Here is a 23,134-nt window from a genome sequence, read left to right on the forward strand (position 1 = left end):
TGCAATTGTCCTCCTCATTTTCTTTAAACCCAAATTTCCTTATGGTTTCATCAAACTTTAAATACCACTGCCTAGAGGCTTGCTTTAATCCATAAATGGATTTCTTTAAGCGACACCCCATATGTTCTTTTCCTTTCATGACAAAACCTTTTGGTTGTGCCATATAAACATTTTCATACAAATCCCCGTTAAGAAATGCCGTCTTTACATCCATCTGATGTAACTCTAAATCATAATGTGCCACCAATGCCATTATAATTCTGAAGGAATCTTTACACGAAACCGGAGAAAAGGTTTCGTTATAATCTATCCCTTCTCTTTGCGTGAAGCCTTTTGCCACGAGTCGTGCTTTGAACCTTTCTACATTCCCTTTGGAGTCATGTTTTATCTTGTAAACCCATTTACAGCCTACTGTTTTGGCTCCTTTAGGAATTTCCTCTAAGTCCCAAACACCATTGGAACTCATTGATTTCATCTCATCCTTCATAGCTTCCAGCCATTTAGATGAGTGAATACTTCTCATGGCTTCTTCATATGAAGTGGGATCACCCTCCATATGAACCTCTTCTGTATTATAAACTTCATAGTCGCTAGAAATAGCCGACCTTCTTTCTCTTTGTGACCTTCTAAGGGCCACTGCTTGTGGCACATTTTGTGCCTCAACTTCTGGCATATTTTCCATAGGGGGCTGTAGCACCTCCTCCTCATGTCCAACCACGGGTTCAGGCGGTTCCTGGATGACAGGTTCCAAACCTTCGCTCACTGTTGGTATGGGTGGAGTTGCGACAGGTGTTGACACCGTAATAACTGGAATAGTTGGCGCAGCAACAACCGAAGAAGGTACTGACGTTACTATTTCAGGAACTTTTGGTGCAGCATCAACAGGTAGTGAGAAAAATGGCTCTTGAATCATAGGAGTAGGCACATACACCCGCTTCTCCTCAAGATCAATTTCTCTAGGTACCATGCTCCCCCTGATCATTTCACTTTCTAGAAAGACAGCATGTCTCGTTTCTACAAACTTTGTATGTCTGTTTGGGCAGTAGAAACGAAAACCTTTCGACTTTTCAGGATAGCCTATAAAATGGCAGCTTACAGTTTTGGGATCCAGTTTTCCAATATTTGGATTAAACACTTTAGCCTCAGCTGGGCTCCCCCAGACCCGTAGGTGAGTCAGTGAGGGTTCTCTTCCTGTCCATAGCTCATACGGTGTTTTGGACACCGATTTGCTTGGCACTCTGTTGAGAATATGGATGGCGGTTTTTAACGCCTCCATCCACAGACTCAATGGCAATGTGGAATAACTCATCATACTGCGCACCATATCCATTAGTGTACGGTTGCGCCTTTCAGCTACTCCATTTTGCTGAGGCTCCCCCGGCGTAGAGTATTGGGCAACTATACCATTTTCCTGTAAAAACCTCGCAAAAGGTCCAGGAACTTGTCCATAAGGGGTATGTCGACCGTAGTACTCCCCTCCACGGTCTGATCTTACTATTTTAATTCTTTTGTCAAGCTGATTTTCAACCTCAGCTTTGAATATTTTAAATTTATCCAATGCTTCAGATCTTTCTTTGATTGGATAAATGTAGCCATAGCGGGAGTAATCGTCTGTGAATGTTATGAACGAATCATAGCCATCCACACTTTTCACAGGAAACGGTCCACATATATCAGTGTGAATTATTTCTAACGTTCCTGCACTTCGTTTGGCACCCTTTTTAATTTGCTTTATGAATTTTCCTTTAATGCATTCGACGCATTGATCAAAATCAGAGAACTCTAGCTGTGGAAGAATTTCATTTTTCACTAATCTTTCAATTCTCCCCCTCGAAATATGGCCTAAACGACAGTGCCATAATTTCGATGAAGTATCTTGAGTTCTCTTTTTTTTCTTTGTTTCTTTCTCTGACAAGGATTCATTCACATTCACATTACATACAGAATGCACTTTATCACGCATAGATAATAAATAAAGATCATTGTAAAGGATAGCATCACCAATACAATTATTATCAAACCATAGTTCACATTTGCCATTCGCAAAATGACAACCAAAACCATCTGTGTCTAAGCGTGATACACTGATCAAGTTTCTTTGAAGCGAAGGAACAAATAAAACATCTTTTAATACAAGCATGAAACCATTAACTAGCTCGATGGAGACATCGCCAACAGCTTCAACATCTGCTTGTACTCCGTTCGCGACTTTAATTTGTCTTTCGCTTCTTAGCGTAGTCCTTGTCGAACGGAATCCCTGTAAAGAATTTGCAACATGCACAGTTGCACCAGAATCAATCCACCAAGTAGATTTAGAAAACTTTAAATACAGGGATTCATTAACAAATGAAATTATATTCTCACCATTCTTTGCCATTATCATCTTTAAATAAGCGGGACAATCTGCTTTGCGATGCCCCTTGTCAAAACAGTGGAAGCACTCATCTGGAGCTGGAGTGCGCTGTTGCTGACGCTGTTGCTGATACTTCTGTGGCATAGGGGCTTTGTCTTTAGCTTTAGATGAAGAAGCAGCTTGGAAAGGTCTTTTCTTGTTATTATGCACAAAATTGACAGACCCACCATTCTGTTTCTTGAGTCTATCTTCCTCTTGTGCACACATTGCAATTGCCTTTTCCATGTTCCACTTCTCTGGCTGTGAGTTATAGTTTACAACGAACGTTGCAAACTCTTTTGGCAGAGAGGCGAACACCAGGTGCACCATAAACTCTTCTTTGAGATCCAAGTCCATTGGTTTGAGCTTGGAGTTCAAAGCACACATCCCCATGATATGATCTCTTATCGTACCGGCATTGCCATAGTACCTTTTTGTGATCAACTGCTCTATGATCTGTGTAGCATAAGTCTTTGAAGAACCAGTAAACTGATTCTTTATCTTTGCAAGGTACTCAGCAGCTGAATCACATTCTCCAATTGAACCCAAAATGTTAGGATCAATTGTGTTCTTTATAACTGCCACACATTTCTTGTTGGCGTTATTCCACTTTGTCTTTTCGAGATCATAAGCCATCTTTAAGGGAGCATAGTCCCTTTGCTTTTTCTGCCACTCAGCATCAGTGTCAGATTCCCCTCTCACTGGAGCCGGTGGCTCAGTGGGCTTTGGAGTGGTGATGATCTCATCCACCTCTCCACAGACGAAAGCAAGATCAACCTTCTTGATCCATTCGCCATAGTTGTCTCCTTTTAAAGTCGGAATGTGACTGATGAATCCCATCAAGTTCATCCCCGCTGAAAATTTCAAAAAATAGTGAGAACATCATAACAATAATTGCATGTAAAATTCCAACGTTGGTCAAAATAGAACATACAACTGTTTATGCAATTAAATCTATATCACCGTTGGGCAGAAATAGAAGTAAATGCACAAAAACTATGAAATTACAGTATTGTATTTAACAACGTTGGTCAGAAAAATAACAATACCATAATGCTCAAAAATAATCTTTTAACCATGCTCTTAAACTTTAATTGTCTCGTTGGTTCGAATTAAAGTAAAGAGCAACTGTAATGACTTTTGCAGCGGAAACAAGTAGAAAATTTCTATTTTCAGAAGCAATACTGTGAACTTTTAGCTCTAAACAATATACACGTTGGTGCAAAATTGAATAGAGATCAAACTATAATCAAAACCATTCAAGAAACTATTGAAATTGCTTCTGAAAAAATAGAAAAAAAAACAATAAAACGAGACACTGTTCATGCGGCCCAGAAGCAAAAAAAAGCCCGCGGCCTGCTCGCAACCTTTTCTTGGGCCCGAGGCCCGACAGCCAACGGCCGGGCCGCCGAATCGGCCCGCCGCGGTGTCTCCTCCCCCCGCCCGCATGGGCCGGCTGCCGGCCCAGGAGGCGAGGCGCGATCTGGACCGTCGATCTTGATCGAACGGCCGTCCGCGCGTTTCGCCGGATCAAAACCGACGACGACTCCGCGGCGTCCGCAAACCCTAGGTCATTCGCCCCTCCCCTTTCTCTCTCCACGCGACGCAGCGGCGACCCGAGCGTCCATGGCGGCTGGGGAGAAGCGTGGCCGGCGCCGCCGTCGGCCCCCTCGCCGGCGCGCGCGCTCCGCCCGTGCGAGAGCGCGCCGCCGTCGAGCGGCCTGGCGGTGGTGCCCTAAGCCCTCGCGCGCGCGCGCGCTCGTGCCCCCGGCGTCCCGAACGGCGAGCGGCTGCTTGCTGTGGTGAGCCCGCTTGGCGAGGGCGGCGCTCATCCGTCCCGCACAAGTGCGGCCATGGGTGACGCATAGACCAAGTAAGTCCGGCGTCCCCTTTCCTCTAGGGTTAGGGTTAGGGTTAGGGTTTCAACTTTTCTTTTCTTTTTCGATTTGCATCGAATTGCTTTTTCTGTGTCTTGATTCTTTGATTCGTGACCGAATCTACACTTCCCATCTCGATCTACACTTAGTGTAGGTGTCTGATACCAATGTTGGTTTTAAAATCAACACAGTGCACGATCAAGATGGATCTCTTTCTCTTTTCTTTGTTCAAGCACAAGATGTTCCTAGATCTAGAACGTAAAGAACACAAAAGTACACTGAGAGGGAGGGAGACCTTCTGTACCGCCATTGGAGCTCGAGCCGGCGGCCATCTCGGGTTCGTTGATGGAGATCCGCTCAAAGGCGGCGACGAGCAGTGCAGAGAGGTCGACGCCGGCCGACGGTGTCGAGGACGGTGGCAGCGACGGCGGGAGTGAGTCGGCTGAAGTACGGTGGCGGTTTTCCCACTGCTCCAGCGCCCCCTAGTAGATCGGCTTAGGGTTTCTGTGGGTGAGGGTGTAGGCGGCGCGGCGAACCTCGTACCGTGTGCCGCCGGCCCCTCACCCCTTTTATTTTGGCGCTGTGCAGCGGGGGCCCACCAACCATTAAGGGTTGGACGCCCCCGATCAGGGCGCGGTTTAAGGGCCTAATAGGCCGTTGGGCCTATTAGGAAGGAGATCAACCTAACAGTAGGCAACAAGTTTATCTTTCATCACTTGGCCTGATCTGATTTGTTCCAGGACTCGATAGATGCTCTTTGATTTGGATCATATCACACAGCAGCTTTGCATCTCGAACTGAAAAGTAGCAACGCAAAAAGAGGACACTTGTTTTCCCTTATCCGACCCACACGCGTGCATCTCAACTGTCCTCTTGATCGAAGCAAGCTGTGTGTGCAAGCCAACAAAATAGCTGATGGGCTTGTCCCTTGTTGCCTTGCTGAGCTAGCATCTACGGCAACCTGTTTTGTGCGTGCTGCCGCCACTTGTTGGCTTCCTGATGATGGAGGGGCCCTCAGTTAGCTAGGGAGCATTTCACCTAAACTTGTGACTAAGTAAGTGGTGGTGGCGCTTGACTACAATCACTTTCCCGTGTTCCTATCTAACTGCGATAAAGTGTAACAAGGTCTCCACTTGCATGCCCATCACATCCTTTTAAGTACAACATGCATGCATGCCTCATAGGTAGCTTTTTAGGTTTTGCTTGCTTGCTTGTGTGTTTGCTTGTCCTCCCACAGGTAAACATTGCTTGCTTAGAGGTGGTGGTGGTGGAGTGCCCATGATCCCTCCCTCCATCCCTCCCTCATGCACCTATCTATCCCCTTTTTCCTTGGCTTTTTCCAAGTTGTTTATTAGATATAGATGATGGTAGATGGATTAGAGGGGGGTACGGTCTAGGTTGGAGTAAAGCTTGTCATTAGGCCTATCTTAATCAACTAATCCCATTATCTTATGTGTTGCTAGGCTTTCATCCACTGTTGGGCATTGACTCCTTTGATTGCCACCATCCCTTCATCATTATAAATGCTCCCATCCTAATCCCTCCCGCGATTTTCTTTTGTTTCCGAGGATTAATAAACCCGCGCCTTTCGCATACTTGTCTTGGAAGAAAATGAAAGATTGGATAGATTATTTTCTTGCCAAGAGAAAAAAAAAGTAGGAGAGCAAAAATATTGTTGAAGGTCGATGAGCTGTCCGTGGATGGCCTTTTCTGAATGTACACTTATGTGAGTGTGCACGTATATTATTTATATATAATCAAAATATAATTAGGAGGATTACAAAGTAGCAGTAGCAGTATTGAATTGTTTTCCCGCCACTTTGTTTTTGTTTACTCTCAACTGCTCCCTACTTTCGGCCGGCCTTCAGCGGATCGTCGATCCCTTGTAATGCACTCAAATTTCAACATGGTCAATCCTAATAATCATATAGTATTTAGTACTAATTAGTAGAAATATTATACGAGTATGTGATTTCCGGTCAGCATATCCTGACATGCATGCACCTCAAGCGCACTCACACTCCGTTCGGCAACTAGCTCCTGTTCTAGCCCAACAGTATTTTTCTCTCACACCACTCCAGCCACCGGCTCCAGCCAGTCCAACAGTATTTTTCTCTCACACTATTCCAGCTCCAGCCTCTAGCTCCAGCCAGCCGAACGCAGTGACGACGTCGTCCGTACGCATGCAGGAGCAAAGACACGTGGACGCTGACGTGGCTCGTCTTCTTCCTGTTACTGCACCTCAACTCAAGCTACTCGTAGCTGCTGCTGCACATCAGTACGGGAGAGACCGGCGGCGGCGGCGGCAGATGAGCAAATTAAAGCACGACCAGAATGTTTTCGGCTGGGTGGGCCCGGTTGTCGGGTGCCGGAAGCCCTAACCAGCTTTGCGACACTGACAGCGCGGGCCCGCGCGCATTGTGCGAAGGCGGCGGCGTCGGTTCACCATCAGGCGGGCCGCCAGCGCCGCCTTTGGAGAGCCGTTCCCGTCAGGACAAGGACCTAGATAGGTTGCGTTACGTTGCATTGGTTCCTCAAAGTTGACCGCCCGCCCAACAGGCTTCCGTTCCGTTTGGACTCTCACTCGCACACCACCAAACCCGTTGACTTTTCCGTGCACCCCATGGACACCCGGAAGCAAATCCTCTGCAATACTGCAGAGGGACTCACCCTCACTGATGTGTGGGCTCCACATCACTCGAGCCCACATGTCAGGGGGTGAGTCCCTCTGCAGTACTGCAGAGGAGACTCATCCACCCGGCCCTCTCTCTCGTCTCCTGGTCTCGTGGTCTGATCCCAATCATGGGGTGGTGCTGTCTGAATCTTTTGACCACCGACTCTGCGCTCCAGTACTGTAAAAGCTACGCATGCATGCAGCCTGGCCGGCGTAGGCCATCCAATCCAATCCGTATACCGGTATCCATACATGCATGCATGCATGTGCAGTGCGCCGCTGCCTAGCTTTACCTGGACACGTTCCCAACGCACAAAAGAAACATAAAGCCACTCCATTCCAGCTCGTACTTACTCACGGTAGAAAAAAAAAAGGAGATGCTAGAAAAAGCCATCTGCTGGCTTCCTCCTGCAGTTCCTACTCCTCCTAACCTTTACTAGATTGCAGCATGGTTTTGTGCATTGTTTTGTTTTTGTGTGTGTGTGTTAGTTTATGGGTGCCCATTTGGTGAGAGATAAGGATCCGGATGGCAACAATTCATTGTAACTAGCTTTGTTTTGAGATGCTACTCGGAATTACTTTCTTCTTCTTCTTGAGTGGGAAGTTTGGCGCTTCTCTTGTATTTTATTTTCCGTGGATTTTGTCTTGTATATGTTTGGAGATTGGACGGGAGCTATGATGGATATGTTTGGGTTTCTAGTTGTGCCCAGGAGAAAAGAGTTAAAAAGATGGTGGTTTCAGCTACCATACATATTCATATTGAATTTCCGCCTAACACATCAAGTTGCGCATGAATTATTCTTCATTTTATCATTACATATAGATCGAAAGTGGAAATATTTGGCGAATAATACAACATGGGATTTTTTTAGAATATCAAATGAATTAATAACACATCCTATTTAACTACAAAAAATGGGGGAGAAACCCCTAACTGGATGAAATGTAGTGATATTAAACATATGAAAAGCAAGAAAGTACTGTACGATGCAACCAACGCAACTACACACCACTCTACGCTATTATGGATTTCTAGGAAATTGGTCTACAAGAAAAGTAGGGCATTGTTGTTGGCCAGATTGAAAATGCCCTTTTAAGGAGAAACAGTCTTTTATTTCATTTCACATTATGAATGCATGAATCATCTTTCACACGCTTCACACTATATTGGTCGTCATTCTAGCGCTACACGATATATTTTATGATAAAATAGTTGGTGGGCTGTGTACTATCTATGAGTTTCAGCAAGTGGGAATGGTCCCTGGAAAAAGAAATTAAGACTTGATTACCATGCACTAGTTTCATTTCGCACAAGAGACTGCCGGCCCCTTGAATTAAAAGAAGAAGAAGGTGGACCCAAGCCACGAAGTGGTGGCATTAATTCTCTGTTTTCTATTTCAGTCCTAAATTAGAAACTTTTTGATGGGAGAAATTGTTACACTGTTCTTGTAACTATCATGTCAATTAAAAACATTTTGTTTAATCTACCTTCACCTTCATTTTAAGAAATTTAAATCCGTAAGTGAATTCTTATGAATATTATTGAAAATATACTAATGAAAAAGATACAACAAAGGAGGATATCAATCAAAGGAGAAGAGCTTCCGTGCCGCTGTAGTCAATCTTGATCAAGTTCTGTTCCATTAGAGTACACACATGCTTCGATGTGTGTTTTTGGAGGCTTTTACATGTATACCATTACGAAAGATAGCCTAGACGTCCATACCACTAAAAAGTTTGGTGATACCTCTGTACCATCGTGTTTTTTTCATTTTGACCTCTATACCATTCCATCTACCATCCGTCAGAAGTTAACAAATTTAGGGCTCTGATATGTGGACCTAACATAGTAAAATGACCATTTTACTTTTGCATCAAACCCTATCCTCCCCTGGCCGTCGAGAACCCGACCACCGCCGACGAGGCTCGAGCTTCCTCCCCCCGCCCTCCTCCGCGCCGTCCCGCGTGGCGCCGCTGGGCTCGTGTAGGTCCTTGCACATCACCACCCCCGCCGGCGCGTGCGCCGCGTGCACGGCCGCGACGTCGTAGCACAGCCCCGGGTTGTCCCACGACGCGAAGCGCCGCCCCATCCGCCGGTAGAACCCCGGCGCAAACTCCAGCGCGCCCGTCAGGTTGTTGCCGTTCAGGTACAGGGCCCCGAGCGGACCGAATCTCACCGAAATTCACCCATCTCGGAAGGGTCCGAACCAAATTTAGTGCTTCAAAATTCGAATATTCCCAGGAATCTAACCAAAAACCGACCGAAATTGATCGTAATTCGCCCAATTCGGTTGGGACTGAATTTTTTCCGAAATTGAATCCCAAAACCTTGCCCGAGGCTGGGCAGCTCCGCGAGCCCCGCCGGCACGGGCCCCGTCAGCCGGTTGTGGACTTGTGGTCCAGCGCAAGGAACCGCAGCCCGGCCAGCGCCGCCATGGACTCCGGTATGGCGCCGGTCAGGCCGGCGTTGGACAGGTCCAGCGTCGCGAGCGCGCCGCTCAGCTTCTCCCACCCGGACGCCGGCAGGCTCCCGCCCAGCGGGTTGTTGGAGAGCAGCAGGTCCTGCAGCGATGCCATGCCCTGCACGAACTGGGGCACCCCGCCGGTGAGGCTGTTGTTCCGGAGGTCCAGCAGCGTGAGGTTCCCAAGCCCGCCGAACTCCGGCGGGATGCTGCCGTCCAGCTGGTTATTGCTCAGGTCCATCTTGAGGAGCCCCCTCAGGCCACCTAGCGATGCATGCAGAGACCCCGTTAGATGGTTCTTGCTCAGGTCCACGATCAGCAGCTCGTCGTGGCGGCGGGCGTTACCGAGCGTCGCCGGGATCGGCCCCGACAGCCCGTTCCCGAAGAGCACCAGCCGCCTCAGCTTTAGCAGCGCGCCGAGCTCGGCGGGCACGGGTCCGGTCAGGTTGTTCTCGACGAGCACCAGGGACTGCAGGCTGGCAAGGCGGCCGAGGGAGGCCGGGATGTCGCCGCCGAGGCCCGGGTTGGTGCGGAACTCGAGCGTCTCGAGGCTCCCCGAGAACTTGTCTCAGCCGACGGCGGGGATGGTCGTGGGGTTGCTCGCCGGGAAGCAGCTGTAGAAGGAGAGCGTCCGGAGGCGCGGGAGGCAGCGGGAAGAGGCCCGCCGGGGCGGCTAGGGTGGCCGGGGCGAGGATGGCCGGCGCGGACAGGGTGGCCGAGGCGCGGCCCGCCACGGCGAGGGAGGCCGCGGCGAGGCGGCCGGGCGGCGCGGGCGGCCACAGGGAGAGGCCCGCCGGGGCGAGGCGCCGCGGGGCGCGGGTGGCCAGGGTGGCCAGGTCGAGGACGGCCGGGGCGGCCCGGGTGGCCACGGCGCGGACCACTGGGGCTGGGCACAACGCGGCGAGGGTGGCTGCGGCGAGGACGGTCGGGGCGGCCATGGCGCGGCCAGGGAAGCCCTCGCGGCCTCGCCGAGGATGGCTGTGGCAGCGCCGCCGTGTGGCCAGGGCGGCCGCGGTGAGGCCGGCCGGGCTTCGTGTACACCACAGCACGTCTGCGTCGTCCGGGAACTTGCAGACGGTGTGGGAGGAAGAAGAAGACAAGTGGGGCCCGCTCGTATTGAGAGGAGAGAGTTAGCAATTTTTGCATCGAAGGATATAATGGTTTTTTTAGCTCCGTTAGCCTCTGTTAGCACATCTTTCGTCCAAAATAGTATGGAGGTTAAAACAAAAAAAACGCGATGGTACAAAAATGTCTCCAAACTTTTTAGTGGTATAGACGTCAGGGTCATCTATTTTTAATAGTATACATGTAAAAGCCTCACCTTTTTGTGCACCAAGCCATCAAGGGTTGTGCCCGTTACATCCTATAATTTTTTGCTAAATTCTTTTTCGTCCTTCATAAAAAAGGCATAGCTCCTGCCATTCTTGTAGAAAAAAGAAAAAGATAGTCTAATTGCGACAGACCCACCGAGTTAAAATATCTAATTAAGCGTAATCGTCATCATTTAAACACATCAGGCGCATTAGCTTAATTAAGTGTAACTTGACCAGAAGTCTCGCACGACGGCGAGCGCGGACCGTACCAGCATGTTATAATTTCACAAAATAGTAATAATATTAAGATTTTTACAAAACAGTTTTAAATTTAAACTTTACAAAAGAAAAGATAGCATCGGAAGAGAATCTAACTTACAGAGCATTTTTACTAGAGAATAAATAAAACAAACTAAATAAGTCGAGAACTAACGAGACGTAAAGACAAGGCACCATATCGAGTCCACCGATGTGAAACCTAGTTAGCTCCTATACCTGAAATAGGGTAAACAACAAATCCTGAGCAACTAATACTCAGCAAGACTTACCCGATCAGTGGGTATACCTAGCCCACGTATTTAGACATGCTAAGACATTTGACTGGTGGTTTATTTTGCAGAAAAAGCGACTAAGTAATTCTTTATTTCCATTATTTTAGCTCCAGGTTGTATATAGATTAATCATAATCTAATATTTGCTTAAACCAACTAGAACATACATGGTAGAGTATTAAATTACAAATCAAAGTAGCCATCATTATATATAATATAATCCATGTTCCATATAATATTACTACGATGTGACAAAGAGATCCAGGCTCTCATAACCGCGAGACACGGTGAATTGATCCGATTTAACCTTGTAAGGTGGACCTAATCAACACGGCACGCATAAGCCCCGTCGGACCACACGCACCAACCCTTCTCCTCCCCGCCTCGAACTATAGAACCGCCCCACCTACATATAGTCAGTCGAGCTCAACGTGAGACCACCAAAAATAAATACATGCATCCCCAATTCTCCGCGACTACTCGACTCGCCCTAAGGAGTGGTGATGAAGTTCTGTACTTTCGAAGCGAGGCAGTACTAGGCTTACCGGTTTCGACTACCTCCTACTCCCGGCATGCGGGTGGTACAATTCAATCCCCGATCAGCACCGCCGACAACAGAAGGTCCTTAATCGACACTGACGGGGTTAAGACACCCAAGAACCCCATCCTGCTGCCATACCTATACACCATTATCATTCCCCGTCCGGTCTCCAATTTCCATTCATTCCATATCAAATTCAATAACTCATATACTAGAATATAAATATATCCTATATCTCGCGAGTAACCGGAAATTACTCGACTTCTAAACATCCTATATCTCGCGAGTGACAAGAAATCACTCGACTTCTACCGAGAACTATTAAGCATAGCATTACCATCGTTCTATACATACTAGTATACACTCAAGGAACCCTAGGGATCATGCAACTAGAATTCCAAACAACTCCTGAAACGTAATGCACAAGTAATAATTATACATAGTAAGTCATAATTTAAAATAGTAGGACATGCACCGGGGCTTGCCTGAGGGTAACACTAAGTTAGTGTTAAAGCTATCAAGGCCTTTGGCCCTTCCGACCTTGGGCCGGGTCTTCGGTTGCTTCAGCGGGTCCTTCCATCTTCTAGAGATGTCCACCGAACACCGTCTTGTGGTTTGGCTCCAACATCACGTGCTTTACGTCCACACGTTGTACATCTAACGTACCTAAATGAGGTGCAATGATGCATATGCATAAATGATGGATGATGCATTAAAAAACACAGCAATACAAGCCCCAAGGTCAATATTGCCTAAACATGGACAATTACACATGCGGAGGTTAATTAAACTTTGCACGAGTCTAAACAAAGTTAACCAAACTGGTTTTATATTTTTAGCAAATTCCCAACTCCATTTATGCAATTAATGAGTTATAGAAGCATTTATGTAGCATAGTTAAAACTGTATATAAAAAGTTGTCAAATAATACATTTCATGGTTCTATCATATAGAGCATGAAATTACGAAGCTAACCAAATTGGTTTTGCATTTTTCTAATTTTTATGTAATTTTCTACGCATTTTAGAAGTACTGCTGCACAGTGCTGATCAGAAGTTCCGACCACCGACAGAAGTTTGAGTTCCGACAAAGGGTCCTCGGCCGATTGGAATTAATTTGTCGGAAGTTCCGACATAGGGTAGGAAGTTCCAATAAACACGTTTTCAGCCAAAAACAGAAATCGCCAAGAACAAAAATCCTTCTTGAGGAAAAACTAACCCACCAAAATCGAAACCCTTTTAGATCCTAGTTAAGGGATGCATATAGAGACGATTGACCAAGGGAAATCACTTAAAACCTCCTCGAAAGATAGATCAGACCGGCACAAGTTGGAGTACCTTGAACGAGCTATTCCCTGTGCGAAGAACTTGAAATCCAAGACTCCCCGGGGATAAATACGCGGGGAAGGTAGTCCTCCACGTGGATTTGAAGCTTCCATGGCCATGAGATTGATTTGGGGATGGGGATTTGGACTCTAGGGTATTAGAGAGAGAGAGGGAGCTCATGAGGGAGAGAGAGAGCTCGTGACGGAGGGAGAGGGAGAGAGTGACGTGAGGGAGAGAGGGGGAGTGAGCTGTGAGGGAGAGAGAGGTGGGTTTTATTCTTTATGGGGTCAAGACAAATGGATAAGGTCGTGGGCAATCGGTCAGACCGGTCCTGACCGAGCAAAACTAAATTTTTGGTAATGTTGGTTTCAGTTTTTGCGAATTCAAATTCTTATCATTTCGAAATTGAAACATAATTTCTAACCATACTCGAACTCGTCATTTCATATGTTTAGATGCTTAAACTAGAATTCGATTTGATTTCATTTTGAAAACTTGTTAAAGGATCTCATGTGAAATTTTTTGGTATAAATTTATTCAACATTTTTATGTATGCAAACTCAGTGCTAATAATGAGGTTAATCGTGTGCTCAGCCTTAATGCAAGGTGATTAACACCCGGGGTGTTACAATAATAACCAAAACTCTTTTTCGAAAATATGCCATAATGCAACAAATATATATATATATTCCAGGCCACTATCAGCAGATAAAGTACCCATTTTAGTACTATTTTACTATTCATGGATTTCGACAAGTGAAACTGGTCCATGATAGAAAGTTGGATCTGGTTGGCCAAAAACCAAACCAAAAAAAAAAACTTCGCCGAAAACACAAGATGACACCGGTCTCATTTCACACGAAGACTACTCTTTTTTTGAAATGGAACACACGAAGACTACTCGTTTGAACTCTTTTTTTTTTAGTTGGATCCGAGCTGTTTCCACACGGCTCACCCTGTCCTACGCGTCACAGTTTGCTTTGACACCCTTGACTCGCAGCAAACAAAGCACCCAGCTCCCCTCCCCGCATGCGACAAGCCGACGACCGGTCAGCCACCCCCTCCTCAGTGGCAGAACCGTAATTCCACCCCACAACCGCGCCCAAACTCCCCGCCCCACCCGCCTCACCCGCACTTAATTAACCGCGTAAGGCCAAAGCTTTTTCCTCTTCCGGTTCTGCCCCTCGCCACGCGGCGCCAAGCAACGGGCATTTTTCGATCCCCGCATTAAAAACTCGCGTGGGCCCCCCGGCCCGCCCGCTTAAACCGCGACAATTTCGGCCCCCCCATTTCTTCCCGGCCGCGCGCGCGGGGGGTTTTATTAATTTAATATCCCCCCGATAATCTTATTTATTTCCTTTTTTAATCCCGTAATTCGCCTCCTCCTCCTCCCCCCGCGGCGGCCTCCTCTTCTTTTGCTTTTAGTTTTGGCTTTTTATTTCGCCCCCATTTCCGCCGCCCCCATTTGCTCCCCCGCCTCGACTCGCGACCTCCGCTCCGTCCTCGCCCCATCGCCGCGTCGGATTTTTCCCGGTGGAGCGGGGATTTTCGGAGGAATATTTCGGGATTTTGCGGTTATTTTTGGCCGGGAAAATTTGTTTTTTTCAGGAGGTGGGGGGTTAAGGGGAGGGAGGAGATGGGGCGGGCGCGCGCGAGCTCCAATGGCGAGTGCTCGTGGCGGGAAGCTTAGTTGGGCTAGGAGGAGGCGGACGCGTGCGGGGTGCGGCGTGCATGGAGGCCAAGTCGGGGGAAGCGAGTGCCGGGCCCGCGCCTGCGCCTATGGCGGCGGCGGCGGCGGCGCCAGTGGTTACGGCGGCACCAGAGGCGACGGTGAGCTTCCAGTCGGCGGCGCCGGCCGCGGCGGTGGAGAAGGGTAGCTCGAGCGGCGTGTTGGTGTCGCCTCCTGCTACGGGGCCACCGCCCCCCGCTGCGGGGCCGGCGGCGGCGGCCGGAGCGGGCGGCGCGCTGGCGCTGGGCCCGGTGGCGATGAAGGTGCCGAAGAAGCGCGGGAGGCCGAGGAAGTACGGGCCGGACGGGAGCCTGATCCGGCCGCTGAACGCCACGCCGATCTCGGCGTCGGCGCCCATGGCGGCGGCCGTGGCGGCGGGGCAGTACACGCCCGCCTCGGCGGTCGGCGCCGCCATGAAGCGCGGGAGGGGCCGGCCCCTCGACTTCGCCGCCGCAGCGGCCAAGCAGCACCAGCATCACCAGCTCCACCACCACCAGTCGCCGTTCGGCTTCCACTTCGACTCGATCGGTACCAGTCTACTGCTCCCGCTCACTCATGCTCGCATCTCCCCCCCCCCCCCCATTTTTTTCTAGATTAATCCATATCAAAAAAATCTACTAATCTTTTGGGATAATCCGCATACTGTTCCGGAGAAAAAGTTGGATTTCTATCACGCTTTTCTCTTGAGGAATTACTCGATTAGAGAATGGCTGGGCGGTGGGGGAGGGGCCAAAGCGATGACACGACACACGAGTAGTAGTAGTAATTGGCTGGCGGCGTCACCGCTCACTCCTTGTCATGACACTGTCCGTGTCTGTCCCTCTCTTATTCGAATATTTCTTGTCTCCTCCGCTCTACGCATCTCGTGCTGCATGATCGGATAGTTCTGATGGTCAGGGACCTCAGGCTTAGGCGGCTGGTTGGTGTGTTCCGAGATTCGTGGCTCGGCCGGGGAGCAAAGTGTGGGCCAGGATGGAGGCATATCCTGCCTGAATCCGACCCAATTCCTTGGGTTGCTCTCAAGGCTTCTTGGTGTTCTGTGGTGGGGTTCTGCTGTTGTGGGGGTGCCATGGTGGTGTGGTTAACGATTCTGAAACAAAATATGGGAGGGTAAATCACGAGAAGATCCTCCTTGTTTGGTTATAACATGCATGGTGCTTTTCGTCATACCTGTCTCTGGTGTCACCGTGTTCAAGGCAATGGCCATTGATATTGTGCAGACATCTGTTTTTCAAGGCAGTCTGTGAATGCATGCGGTATTAGTGCATGGCTGTGAAAGTCAGAATGGTTGGACTGGTGAATGAACATTCAGGCGACACTTGTAGTTGGAAGGATCATATTGATGATGTAGTGATGTAGCTTCAGAATTTCATCTTTCTCTTGGTGGTGTCCAGACCTGATTTTTGATGGGTGATCGCTGTCGTTTCTAGCAAATTGGCAGTCCTTTCATTTGGTAGTTTTGTATTGATCTTTCAGTTTGGTATGTTACAATTTGCTGTGATTTTTCTTAACTCCACCATGTGTTGGCAGGTGACATGGTGGCTTGTTCTGCTGGTGCAAATTTCACCCCACATATAATTACTGTCGCCCCTGGTGAGGTATGGATCTAGATGTTGTCTTTGATGTGTGTAACTGGCTGTTGATTTTACTTGAGTATTTCTGAATTCTGACGTGGCAGTATATGTAGCTCCATCATATATGCTATTCTGAAATATCATTTTTTATGAATAATTAGTTATGTGGATCACCTGCATCAGTTTATGTATGTTTATGCACTTTAGGTTATATAATAACTTACAGAAGTAATGTGATGGCTGATGACCCCACAGATGACAGATCAAATGTTATTCTACACAGGACACATTGGATTTTGTATGCGCTGTTGGTTTACCTAAGCAAAACATTTTTACAGAATGCTCTTATTTTAGTGTCATTTTCCATTTATTCAATTAGACAAGGAGAGGTGAACAGATCTTATGTGTCATCTGTGTCAAAGTCAATAAAGACTGAAATGAATGTGTCCTTTTTTTCCCTTGTTGATCACTGTACCTGTATTCCTTAAAGCTTACAGCTATACTAATCTTTTTTTCTTAAAGTGATCTCTATCGTTGTGTGAAAGAGTGATCTATATTTTCCCTGTTGGTTCAGGATGTGACGATGAAGGTTATATCGTTTTCGCAACAAGGACCACGGGCTATCTGTATTCTCTCTGCAAACGGCGTGATATCAAATGTTACACTCCGTCAGCCTGATTCGTCTGGTGGCACATTGACTTATGAGGTTAGCAACGCAGAAATCTTTTACTCCTTCGTGACTTACTGTGGGCATGGTTTCATATGGCTGTGTGTACATGAAAGATTCTGAGTGGTCCTACTTAACCCCATCTGATGCCCTATTTTGATTGTAGGGACGCTTCGAGTTGCTGTCCTTGTCTGGCTCCTTTATGCCAACTGAAAATAGCGGAACACGAAGTCGATCTGGTGGGATGAGCGTGTCTCTTGCCAGCCCAGATGGTCGTGTCGTGGGTGGTGGAGTTGCCGGCCTCCTGGTGGCAGCAAGTCCTGTCCAGGTATGCGCTTGCTTGCCCTCGTTGAGATCTGAATGCCTATAAGCTCATTTGTACAACAGAACTGCATGCCGTGTTCGAGGTCCCCAGATGATCTGTCTTTACATGCTGTGAAAATTCTGATTTTGGCTGACAGTAGAGTTTTGCTTGACAGATTGTCGTGGGGAGCTTCCTGCCAAGCTATCAAATGGAGCAGAAGAACAAGAAGCCGCGGGTGGACCCAGCACCCACCCACCCCCAGACACCTCCCGCCATTCCAATCTCAAGCGTGGACACCCACGGCGTTGATCAAGGGCAGCACAGCTCCGCGGCCCACCAGAGAACAACGAGCGTCGTGACCCCAGCCTATGGCGCAGACCAGAGCTGGGCATCCCCCGCCCAGCCAACACCCGAGGCGTCCCGGACGCCGTCAGGCGACCAGAAGACAACTGCCTCTGGATCCTGAACCTGAAACCCAGCACGGAGCCACACTGACAGGGGGAGCGGAGTACTGAAGCTGCGTCTGCTGCCGCGGATGCTGCTGCAGAAGATGGATGGATGGATGGGTTCATTCGTTCCTGACTTGTAAAAGATGCGTGTCTGCGGATCTCGCACTAGGTTTTAATTGGGTTACATATATCAGGCAGGAGAGTCTAACTGCATTTGCTGTAGCTGTGCGACGTTAGTTGTTTTCTACCCTACCTACGGTTTTGTAACACCTTTGTCCGAGAGAGAAAGAGAGGGAGTGTGTAGTTACAGTTTGCGTGCTAGCGGCGTGCCTATTAGTAATTCTTGTGTTGGATTATTACATGTTGGATCCCTTAAATTAGCACTAGAAATTCTCTGCCTCACTGTTGATCTGTGTTCCTGCATTCTGTATCATTCATGTGCGGCCTAATTAATCATACTGATGTTCAGTGTGGCAATGCTGATCTGCCCTATCTGTATGTTCAGATTCGAGCTAGCTTGCACGCCAGCCAGCCAAGTAGCCGCGTTGTTCCGTTTTGCACTCTGGCTGACGCTGGGTCCGATACGTGAAGGAGGCTACAATTCTTCTTGACATTGGCATTCAGTACTTGGTTCATGTTGGCAGCCTGTCAGACAAATTCTGAAAGTTTAGCGTTGCCTAGCTAGGCAGTGAAGGGCAGACTTAGCTTCCAGGAGAGTAGGGTTCACCTTACCGACGGTAAAGCGATTTTCGCCAACTAGCGGTATCGGTAAACCGGCGGTAAATCGCCGGAAACCGCTCGAAATGACAATTCAAATTCAAAAAACCGGTAACCGTTGTTTACCGACCGGTAATCGATGTTTACCGACCGGTAACCGTCGTTTTTAACCGGTAAACACCGTATGACTTTGGAAAATTAAAAATTTTGGCAGCATTTCACCGTAATTTTGTAAATATCATTACTGATGGTATATATCAAACAATTATATAACATTTACACATACATAGAATAGAAGTTCATATCCATAAAAATAGAAATTCACATCCATAGTCCATATAAATCATCACAACAATAGTCCATGCAAATCATCACAACCATAGTCCTCACAAACCATCATCATCATTATATATCATACATAGTAGTGGTTTCCGGTCCAAATGAACAAATGAACAAATGAAAATATATGTACATATTTGAAATATGAACACACATATATACATATAGCTAAAATGAACAAATTAACATCCAACTACCATGAACAAATGGATCCATATAGCTAATATGAACACATGTTTTTGAATATAGCTACACAACAAACATCTAAAAATCAATGTAAAATCAAGAAATACTCACAATGCAGTGGTTTCCGGTCCAAACGCGTCGATTTCCGCTCGGAAAACGCCGAATACGCTCGGGATTAGAGGATACCGCTTGGGATTACCGGTCCGAAAGTTTTTTTATTTTTTTGAGTGCCCAAACAGTCAAATATTTGAACATGTTCTATATTAGAATGATGTATGTCATCTCTACTTTCTTACCATATTTTTTCCTTTTTTATTTCAAATATTTTTGAAAATTTTAAATTCGGGCGAAATTTTTCGAAATATACCGCCGGTATGGGTTGCCGCCTAGTAGCGGTATCGGTAAAAATCGGCGGTAACCGGCGGTTACCGACCGGTAAGGAAAACACTGCAGGAGAGACGATGTGATGATGGTTAGGGCAAAGCAGACACGTGGTTACGCGCTAAACAAGGCGAGGCAGCTGGATTAGAGTAAGGGGACGGACGACGTAGAGATGAAGCAGCAGCTAGCCAGGGGAGAGGGAACAGCCGGCCAGCGGTGGCGTAGCAGCTGCCTGCCTGCTCGTCTCGGACGGCGATGCTTAGCTTGCTTGCTGGCATCCCGGTCTCAGGCCATGTCCGGCGCCGGGGTAGCAGTCCCCATTCCCCAGAGACACCACGCAGCAGCGTTCTCCACCGCCACCGCTCCACCGAACAGCTCCGGCGAGCGGTACGGCGAGCGAGCGCCGCCCGAGCTTCACCGTCTCCGCGCGCGGCATGTCGCGGTCCTTGAGGTGGAGCCCTCCTCCCCACGGCGGACGCTTTCGCCCATCCCAAGATGGATCCTCGATTCCCGCCGAGGGCTCCGAGCCCGAGCCACGCCGCGGCGCGCGCAGCATCATGCTCTCGTCGTACGGCGCCGGCGGCCTCCTCCTTGGCGCGGCGCCGTACCATCGCGCGCCAGACGCGAGGTTGACGAGGAGGACGACCGAGTCCCTGGCCGCTCGGTCCGCGAAAGATCTGGGCCGCCCGTGCTCAATCCGACCGCTACCGAGGGCCTGGGAGTGGGGTGGACGGTATTTGAAATACCGTCCACCCCCGGACGCGCCACCGTCCACCCCGGGCCACTGCCAGGGCGCCTCGCACGCCGCGGCTCGCCGGAGCGCGGCCGCGTCTCTGAGAGCGGTTTTCCCACATACTCCTCCTCACCCGCGGCGCCCTTGCTTGCTTCCTCCGACGGGATCTACCCTTCGTTGACCAGGGCGGTTCAGCAGGCCACGGACCAGCCACCGGCCGGCGACGAGGTGCCGACGCCCAGCAGGTGGCTCGACGCAAGGGATTGGACCAGGGCTTCCATCTCTGCGCCCGTGGAACGCCGCCGCGTTCTCCTCGAAGAGGCGAAGGCCCCTCGCATCCCCAGCAAGCGCGGCGCGGCGCCGGGCACCGTGGCGCTGGACGGTCAGACCCAGACGGAAACCCGGCGTCGTCGGCGCACCAGCGCGCGCGCGGTGCCTCCTCTGCTGATGCTTGACGAACAACATCCACCATTCAATAATGGTCGCCGTGATACATGCTAGTGTTTGTGTTTCTCCTGATGCGCACTTGAGTCAAAATTGACATTTGAAACCTAATGTCTCTCCTGTTTCTGCCAAAAAAAAACTAATGTCTCTCCTGCATAAGTTTCCAAAAATCATTTTCAAACTAGTACTAGTAATGTTCTCTACCGAGTACAAAAATACAGTCTGCTTGTTCGACGTACAAGATTGTTTCTTTTCTGGCTTTCTGCAGACAAGTGATCAGTGATGCGCCGATGAAGAACGACCTGGCAGCGGGCGGCGTCTGCAGTCAGGGAAGCGTGCGTGGAAAGGCACGCGCGGGAGCGGAACCAACCAGGCAGCCGCAACCGCAACACAGCGCCGCTTAAGTCTCAACGGCGGCGTCGTCCACGACGCCGGTGAGCCTGAATCTTTATTCCTTGTTGCGCCCGCACTCACGGCGTCCCCGCTCTCGGCTACGGCGAGCTTCTCCTTGGGGCCTGGCTTCGACCGCCGTCGGCGAGCGTCCAGCAATCAGGTGTGTGTGAATTGTGATCCAACCTCGCCACCCATTGCACGAGCACGACGTCCCTTCCCGACATCGGCGACATGACAGGCGTCTCATCCTCTTCAAGACTTCAACGCATCCGCCGCGGAGTAGCAGTCCCCAGAGACATCGTGCGGCGACGTTCTCCACCGCCACCACCACCGCTCCGTACCGCGCACCCGAGCTTCGCCGTCTCAGCGCGCGGCATGTCGCCGTCCTTGAGGTGGAGGCCATGGTGGCGCGCAGAAGACAGCTAGCGGTGCTTGTTCCCGGAGCCGCCGCACGGACGCTTTCGCCCGAGGGCTACGAGACCGAGGCACGCCGCCGCGCAGCATGGGGCTCTCGTCGTCCGGCGGCCTCCACCATGGCGCCGAGCCGCTCCACCGCGCGCCAACCTGACGCGCGGCTGGCGAGGACGACCGAGTCCAACTCCCTGGCCGCTCAGTCCGCGCAAGATCTGGACCGCACGTTCTCGATCCGACCGTTACCGGGGGCCGGGGGTGGACGGTATTTGAAATACCGTCCACCCCCCGTCCACCCCGGGTCTTTGCCAAAGCCAGGACGCCTCGCTCGCCGCACGCCGCGGCTCGCCGGGGGCGCCGCCGCGTGCCGTGGAAGCGGTTCCCTCAACATACTTCTACTTACCGGCGGCGCCCTTGCTTGCTTGCTTCCTCCGACTCCTCCGACAGGACTTGCCCTTCGTTGACCAGGGCGGTTCAGCAGGCCGTGGACCAACCACTGGCCGGCGACGAGGTGCCGGCGCCGCTGCTCCTCAGTCCGTTCGGCTTTCCCCCGATGCCCAGCAGGTGGCTCGACGCAAGGGGTCAGACTAGGGCTTCCATCCCTGCGCTCGTCGAACTCCGCCGCGTTCTCCTCGAGGAGGCGAAGGCCGCTCGCATCCCAGCAAGCGCGTCGCGCCGCACCGGACGGACAAAGTGTCAAGCACCGACCGGACGACGGAGAGATGAAGACCAGGGGAGAGGGAACAGACAGCATCCCGGTCTCAGGCCATGTGATGGGGGCGTTCAGGTTCAGGCCGGAGACAAGGAAGGGGAGCGTGCATGGCCCACGACGCCGGGAGCGGAGCCAATCAGCTGGCAGCCGAAACACAGCGCCGCTCAACGGTGAAATCGCCCACGACGCCGGTGAGGCTGAACCCGAATCCTTCCTTGTTGCGCCCGTACTCACGGCGTCGTCGCTCTCGGCTCCGGCGAGCTTCTCCTTGGGCCTTGGCCTCGACCGTCGTTGGCGAGCGTCCAGCAATCAGGTGTGTGTGAATTGTGATCCAACCTCGCCACTCATTGCACGACGTCCCATCCCAACATCGGCGACATGCCAGGCGTCTCATCCTCTTCAACGCATCCGGCGCGGCGCGGAGCAGCAGTCCCCAGAGACATCAAGCGGCGACGTTCGCCACCGCCACCGCCACCGCTCCGACGAACAGCTAGCTCGGGCGCGCGATACGGAGAGCGAGCGCCGCCTGAGCTTCACCGTCTCCGCGAGCGGCATGTCTCGGTCCTTGAGATGCAGGCCCGTGCGACCATGGCGGCACAGCAGACGACGCATGTTCCGAGCCTGAGCCACGCCTTCGTGCCGCATCGGGCTCTCATCGTCCGGCGGCGGCGCGGCACCGCGCGCGCCAGCTTGACGCGAGGCTTTCCGACGAGGGACGAGGACGACCGAGTCCCTGGCCGCTTACTAGTCCACGCTCGATCTGGGCCGCAAGTTCTCGATCCGACCGCCAGCGAGGACCCGGGGTGGACGGTATTTCAAATACCGTCCACCCCCCGTCCACCCCGGGTCTTTGCCAGGACGCCTCGCTGGCTCGCCCGCCGCACGCCGTGGCTCGCCGGAGCGCCGCCGCGTCTCTGGAAGCGGTTTCGTCAACAAACTGCTCCTTCCCTGCGCCCGTGG

At 50.3% G+C, this 23,134-nt stretch overlaps 1 protein-coding gene and 1 pseudogene across 1 annotated transcript; one reads left to right on the forward strand and one right to left on the reverse strand.

Moving 5' to 3' along the window:
- Nucleotides 1-9,131: 9,131 nt before the first annotated feature.
- Nucleotides 9,132-10,343, reverse strand: LOC120639306 (annotated as a pseudogene).
- A 4,523-nt stretch (nt 10,344-14,866) lies between these two features.
- LOC120711218 (AT-hook motif nuclear-localized protein 7-like) lies at nt 14,867-18,260 on the forward strand. Its single transcript, XM_039996680.1, has 5 exons — nt 14,867-15,392; nt 16,395-16,462; nt 17,013-17,144; nt 17,272-17,433; nt 17,585-18,260. The coding sequence occupies exons 1-5, from the start codon at nt 14,867-14,869 to the stop codon at nt 17,873-17,875; spliced, it is 1,179 nt and encodes a 392-aa protein (XP_039852614.1). The 3' UTR covers nt 17,876-18,260.
- The last annotated feature ends 4,874 nt before the right edge of the window (nt 18,261-23,134 follow it).

The sequence above is a fragment of the Panicum virgatum genome, chromosome 6K (assembly GCF_016808335.1).
Source record: "Panicum virgatum strain AP13 chromosome 6K, P.virgatum_v5, whole genome shotgun sequence".
NCBI classification, from domain to species: Eukaryota; Viridiplantae; Streptophyta; class Magnoliopsida; order Poales; family Poaceae; genus Panicum; species Panicum virgatum.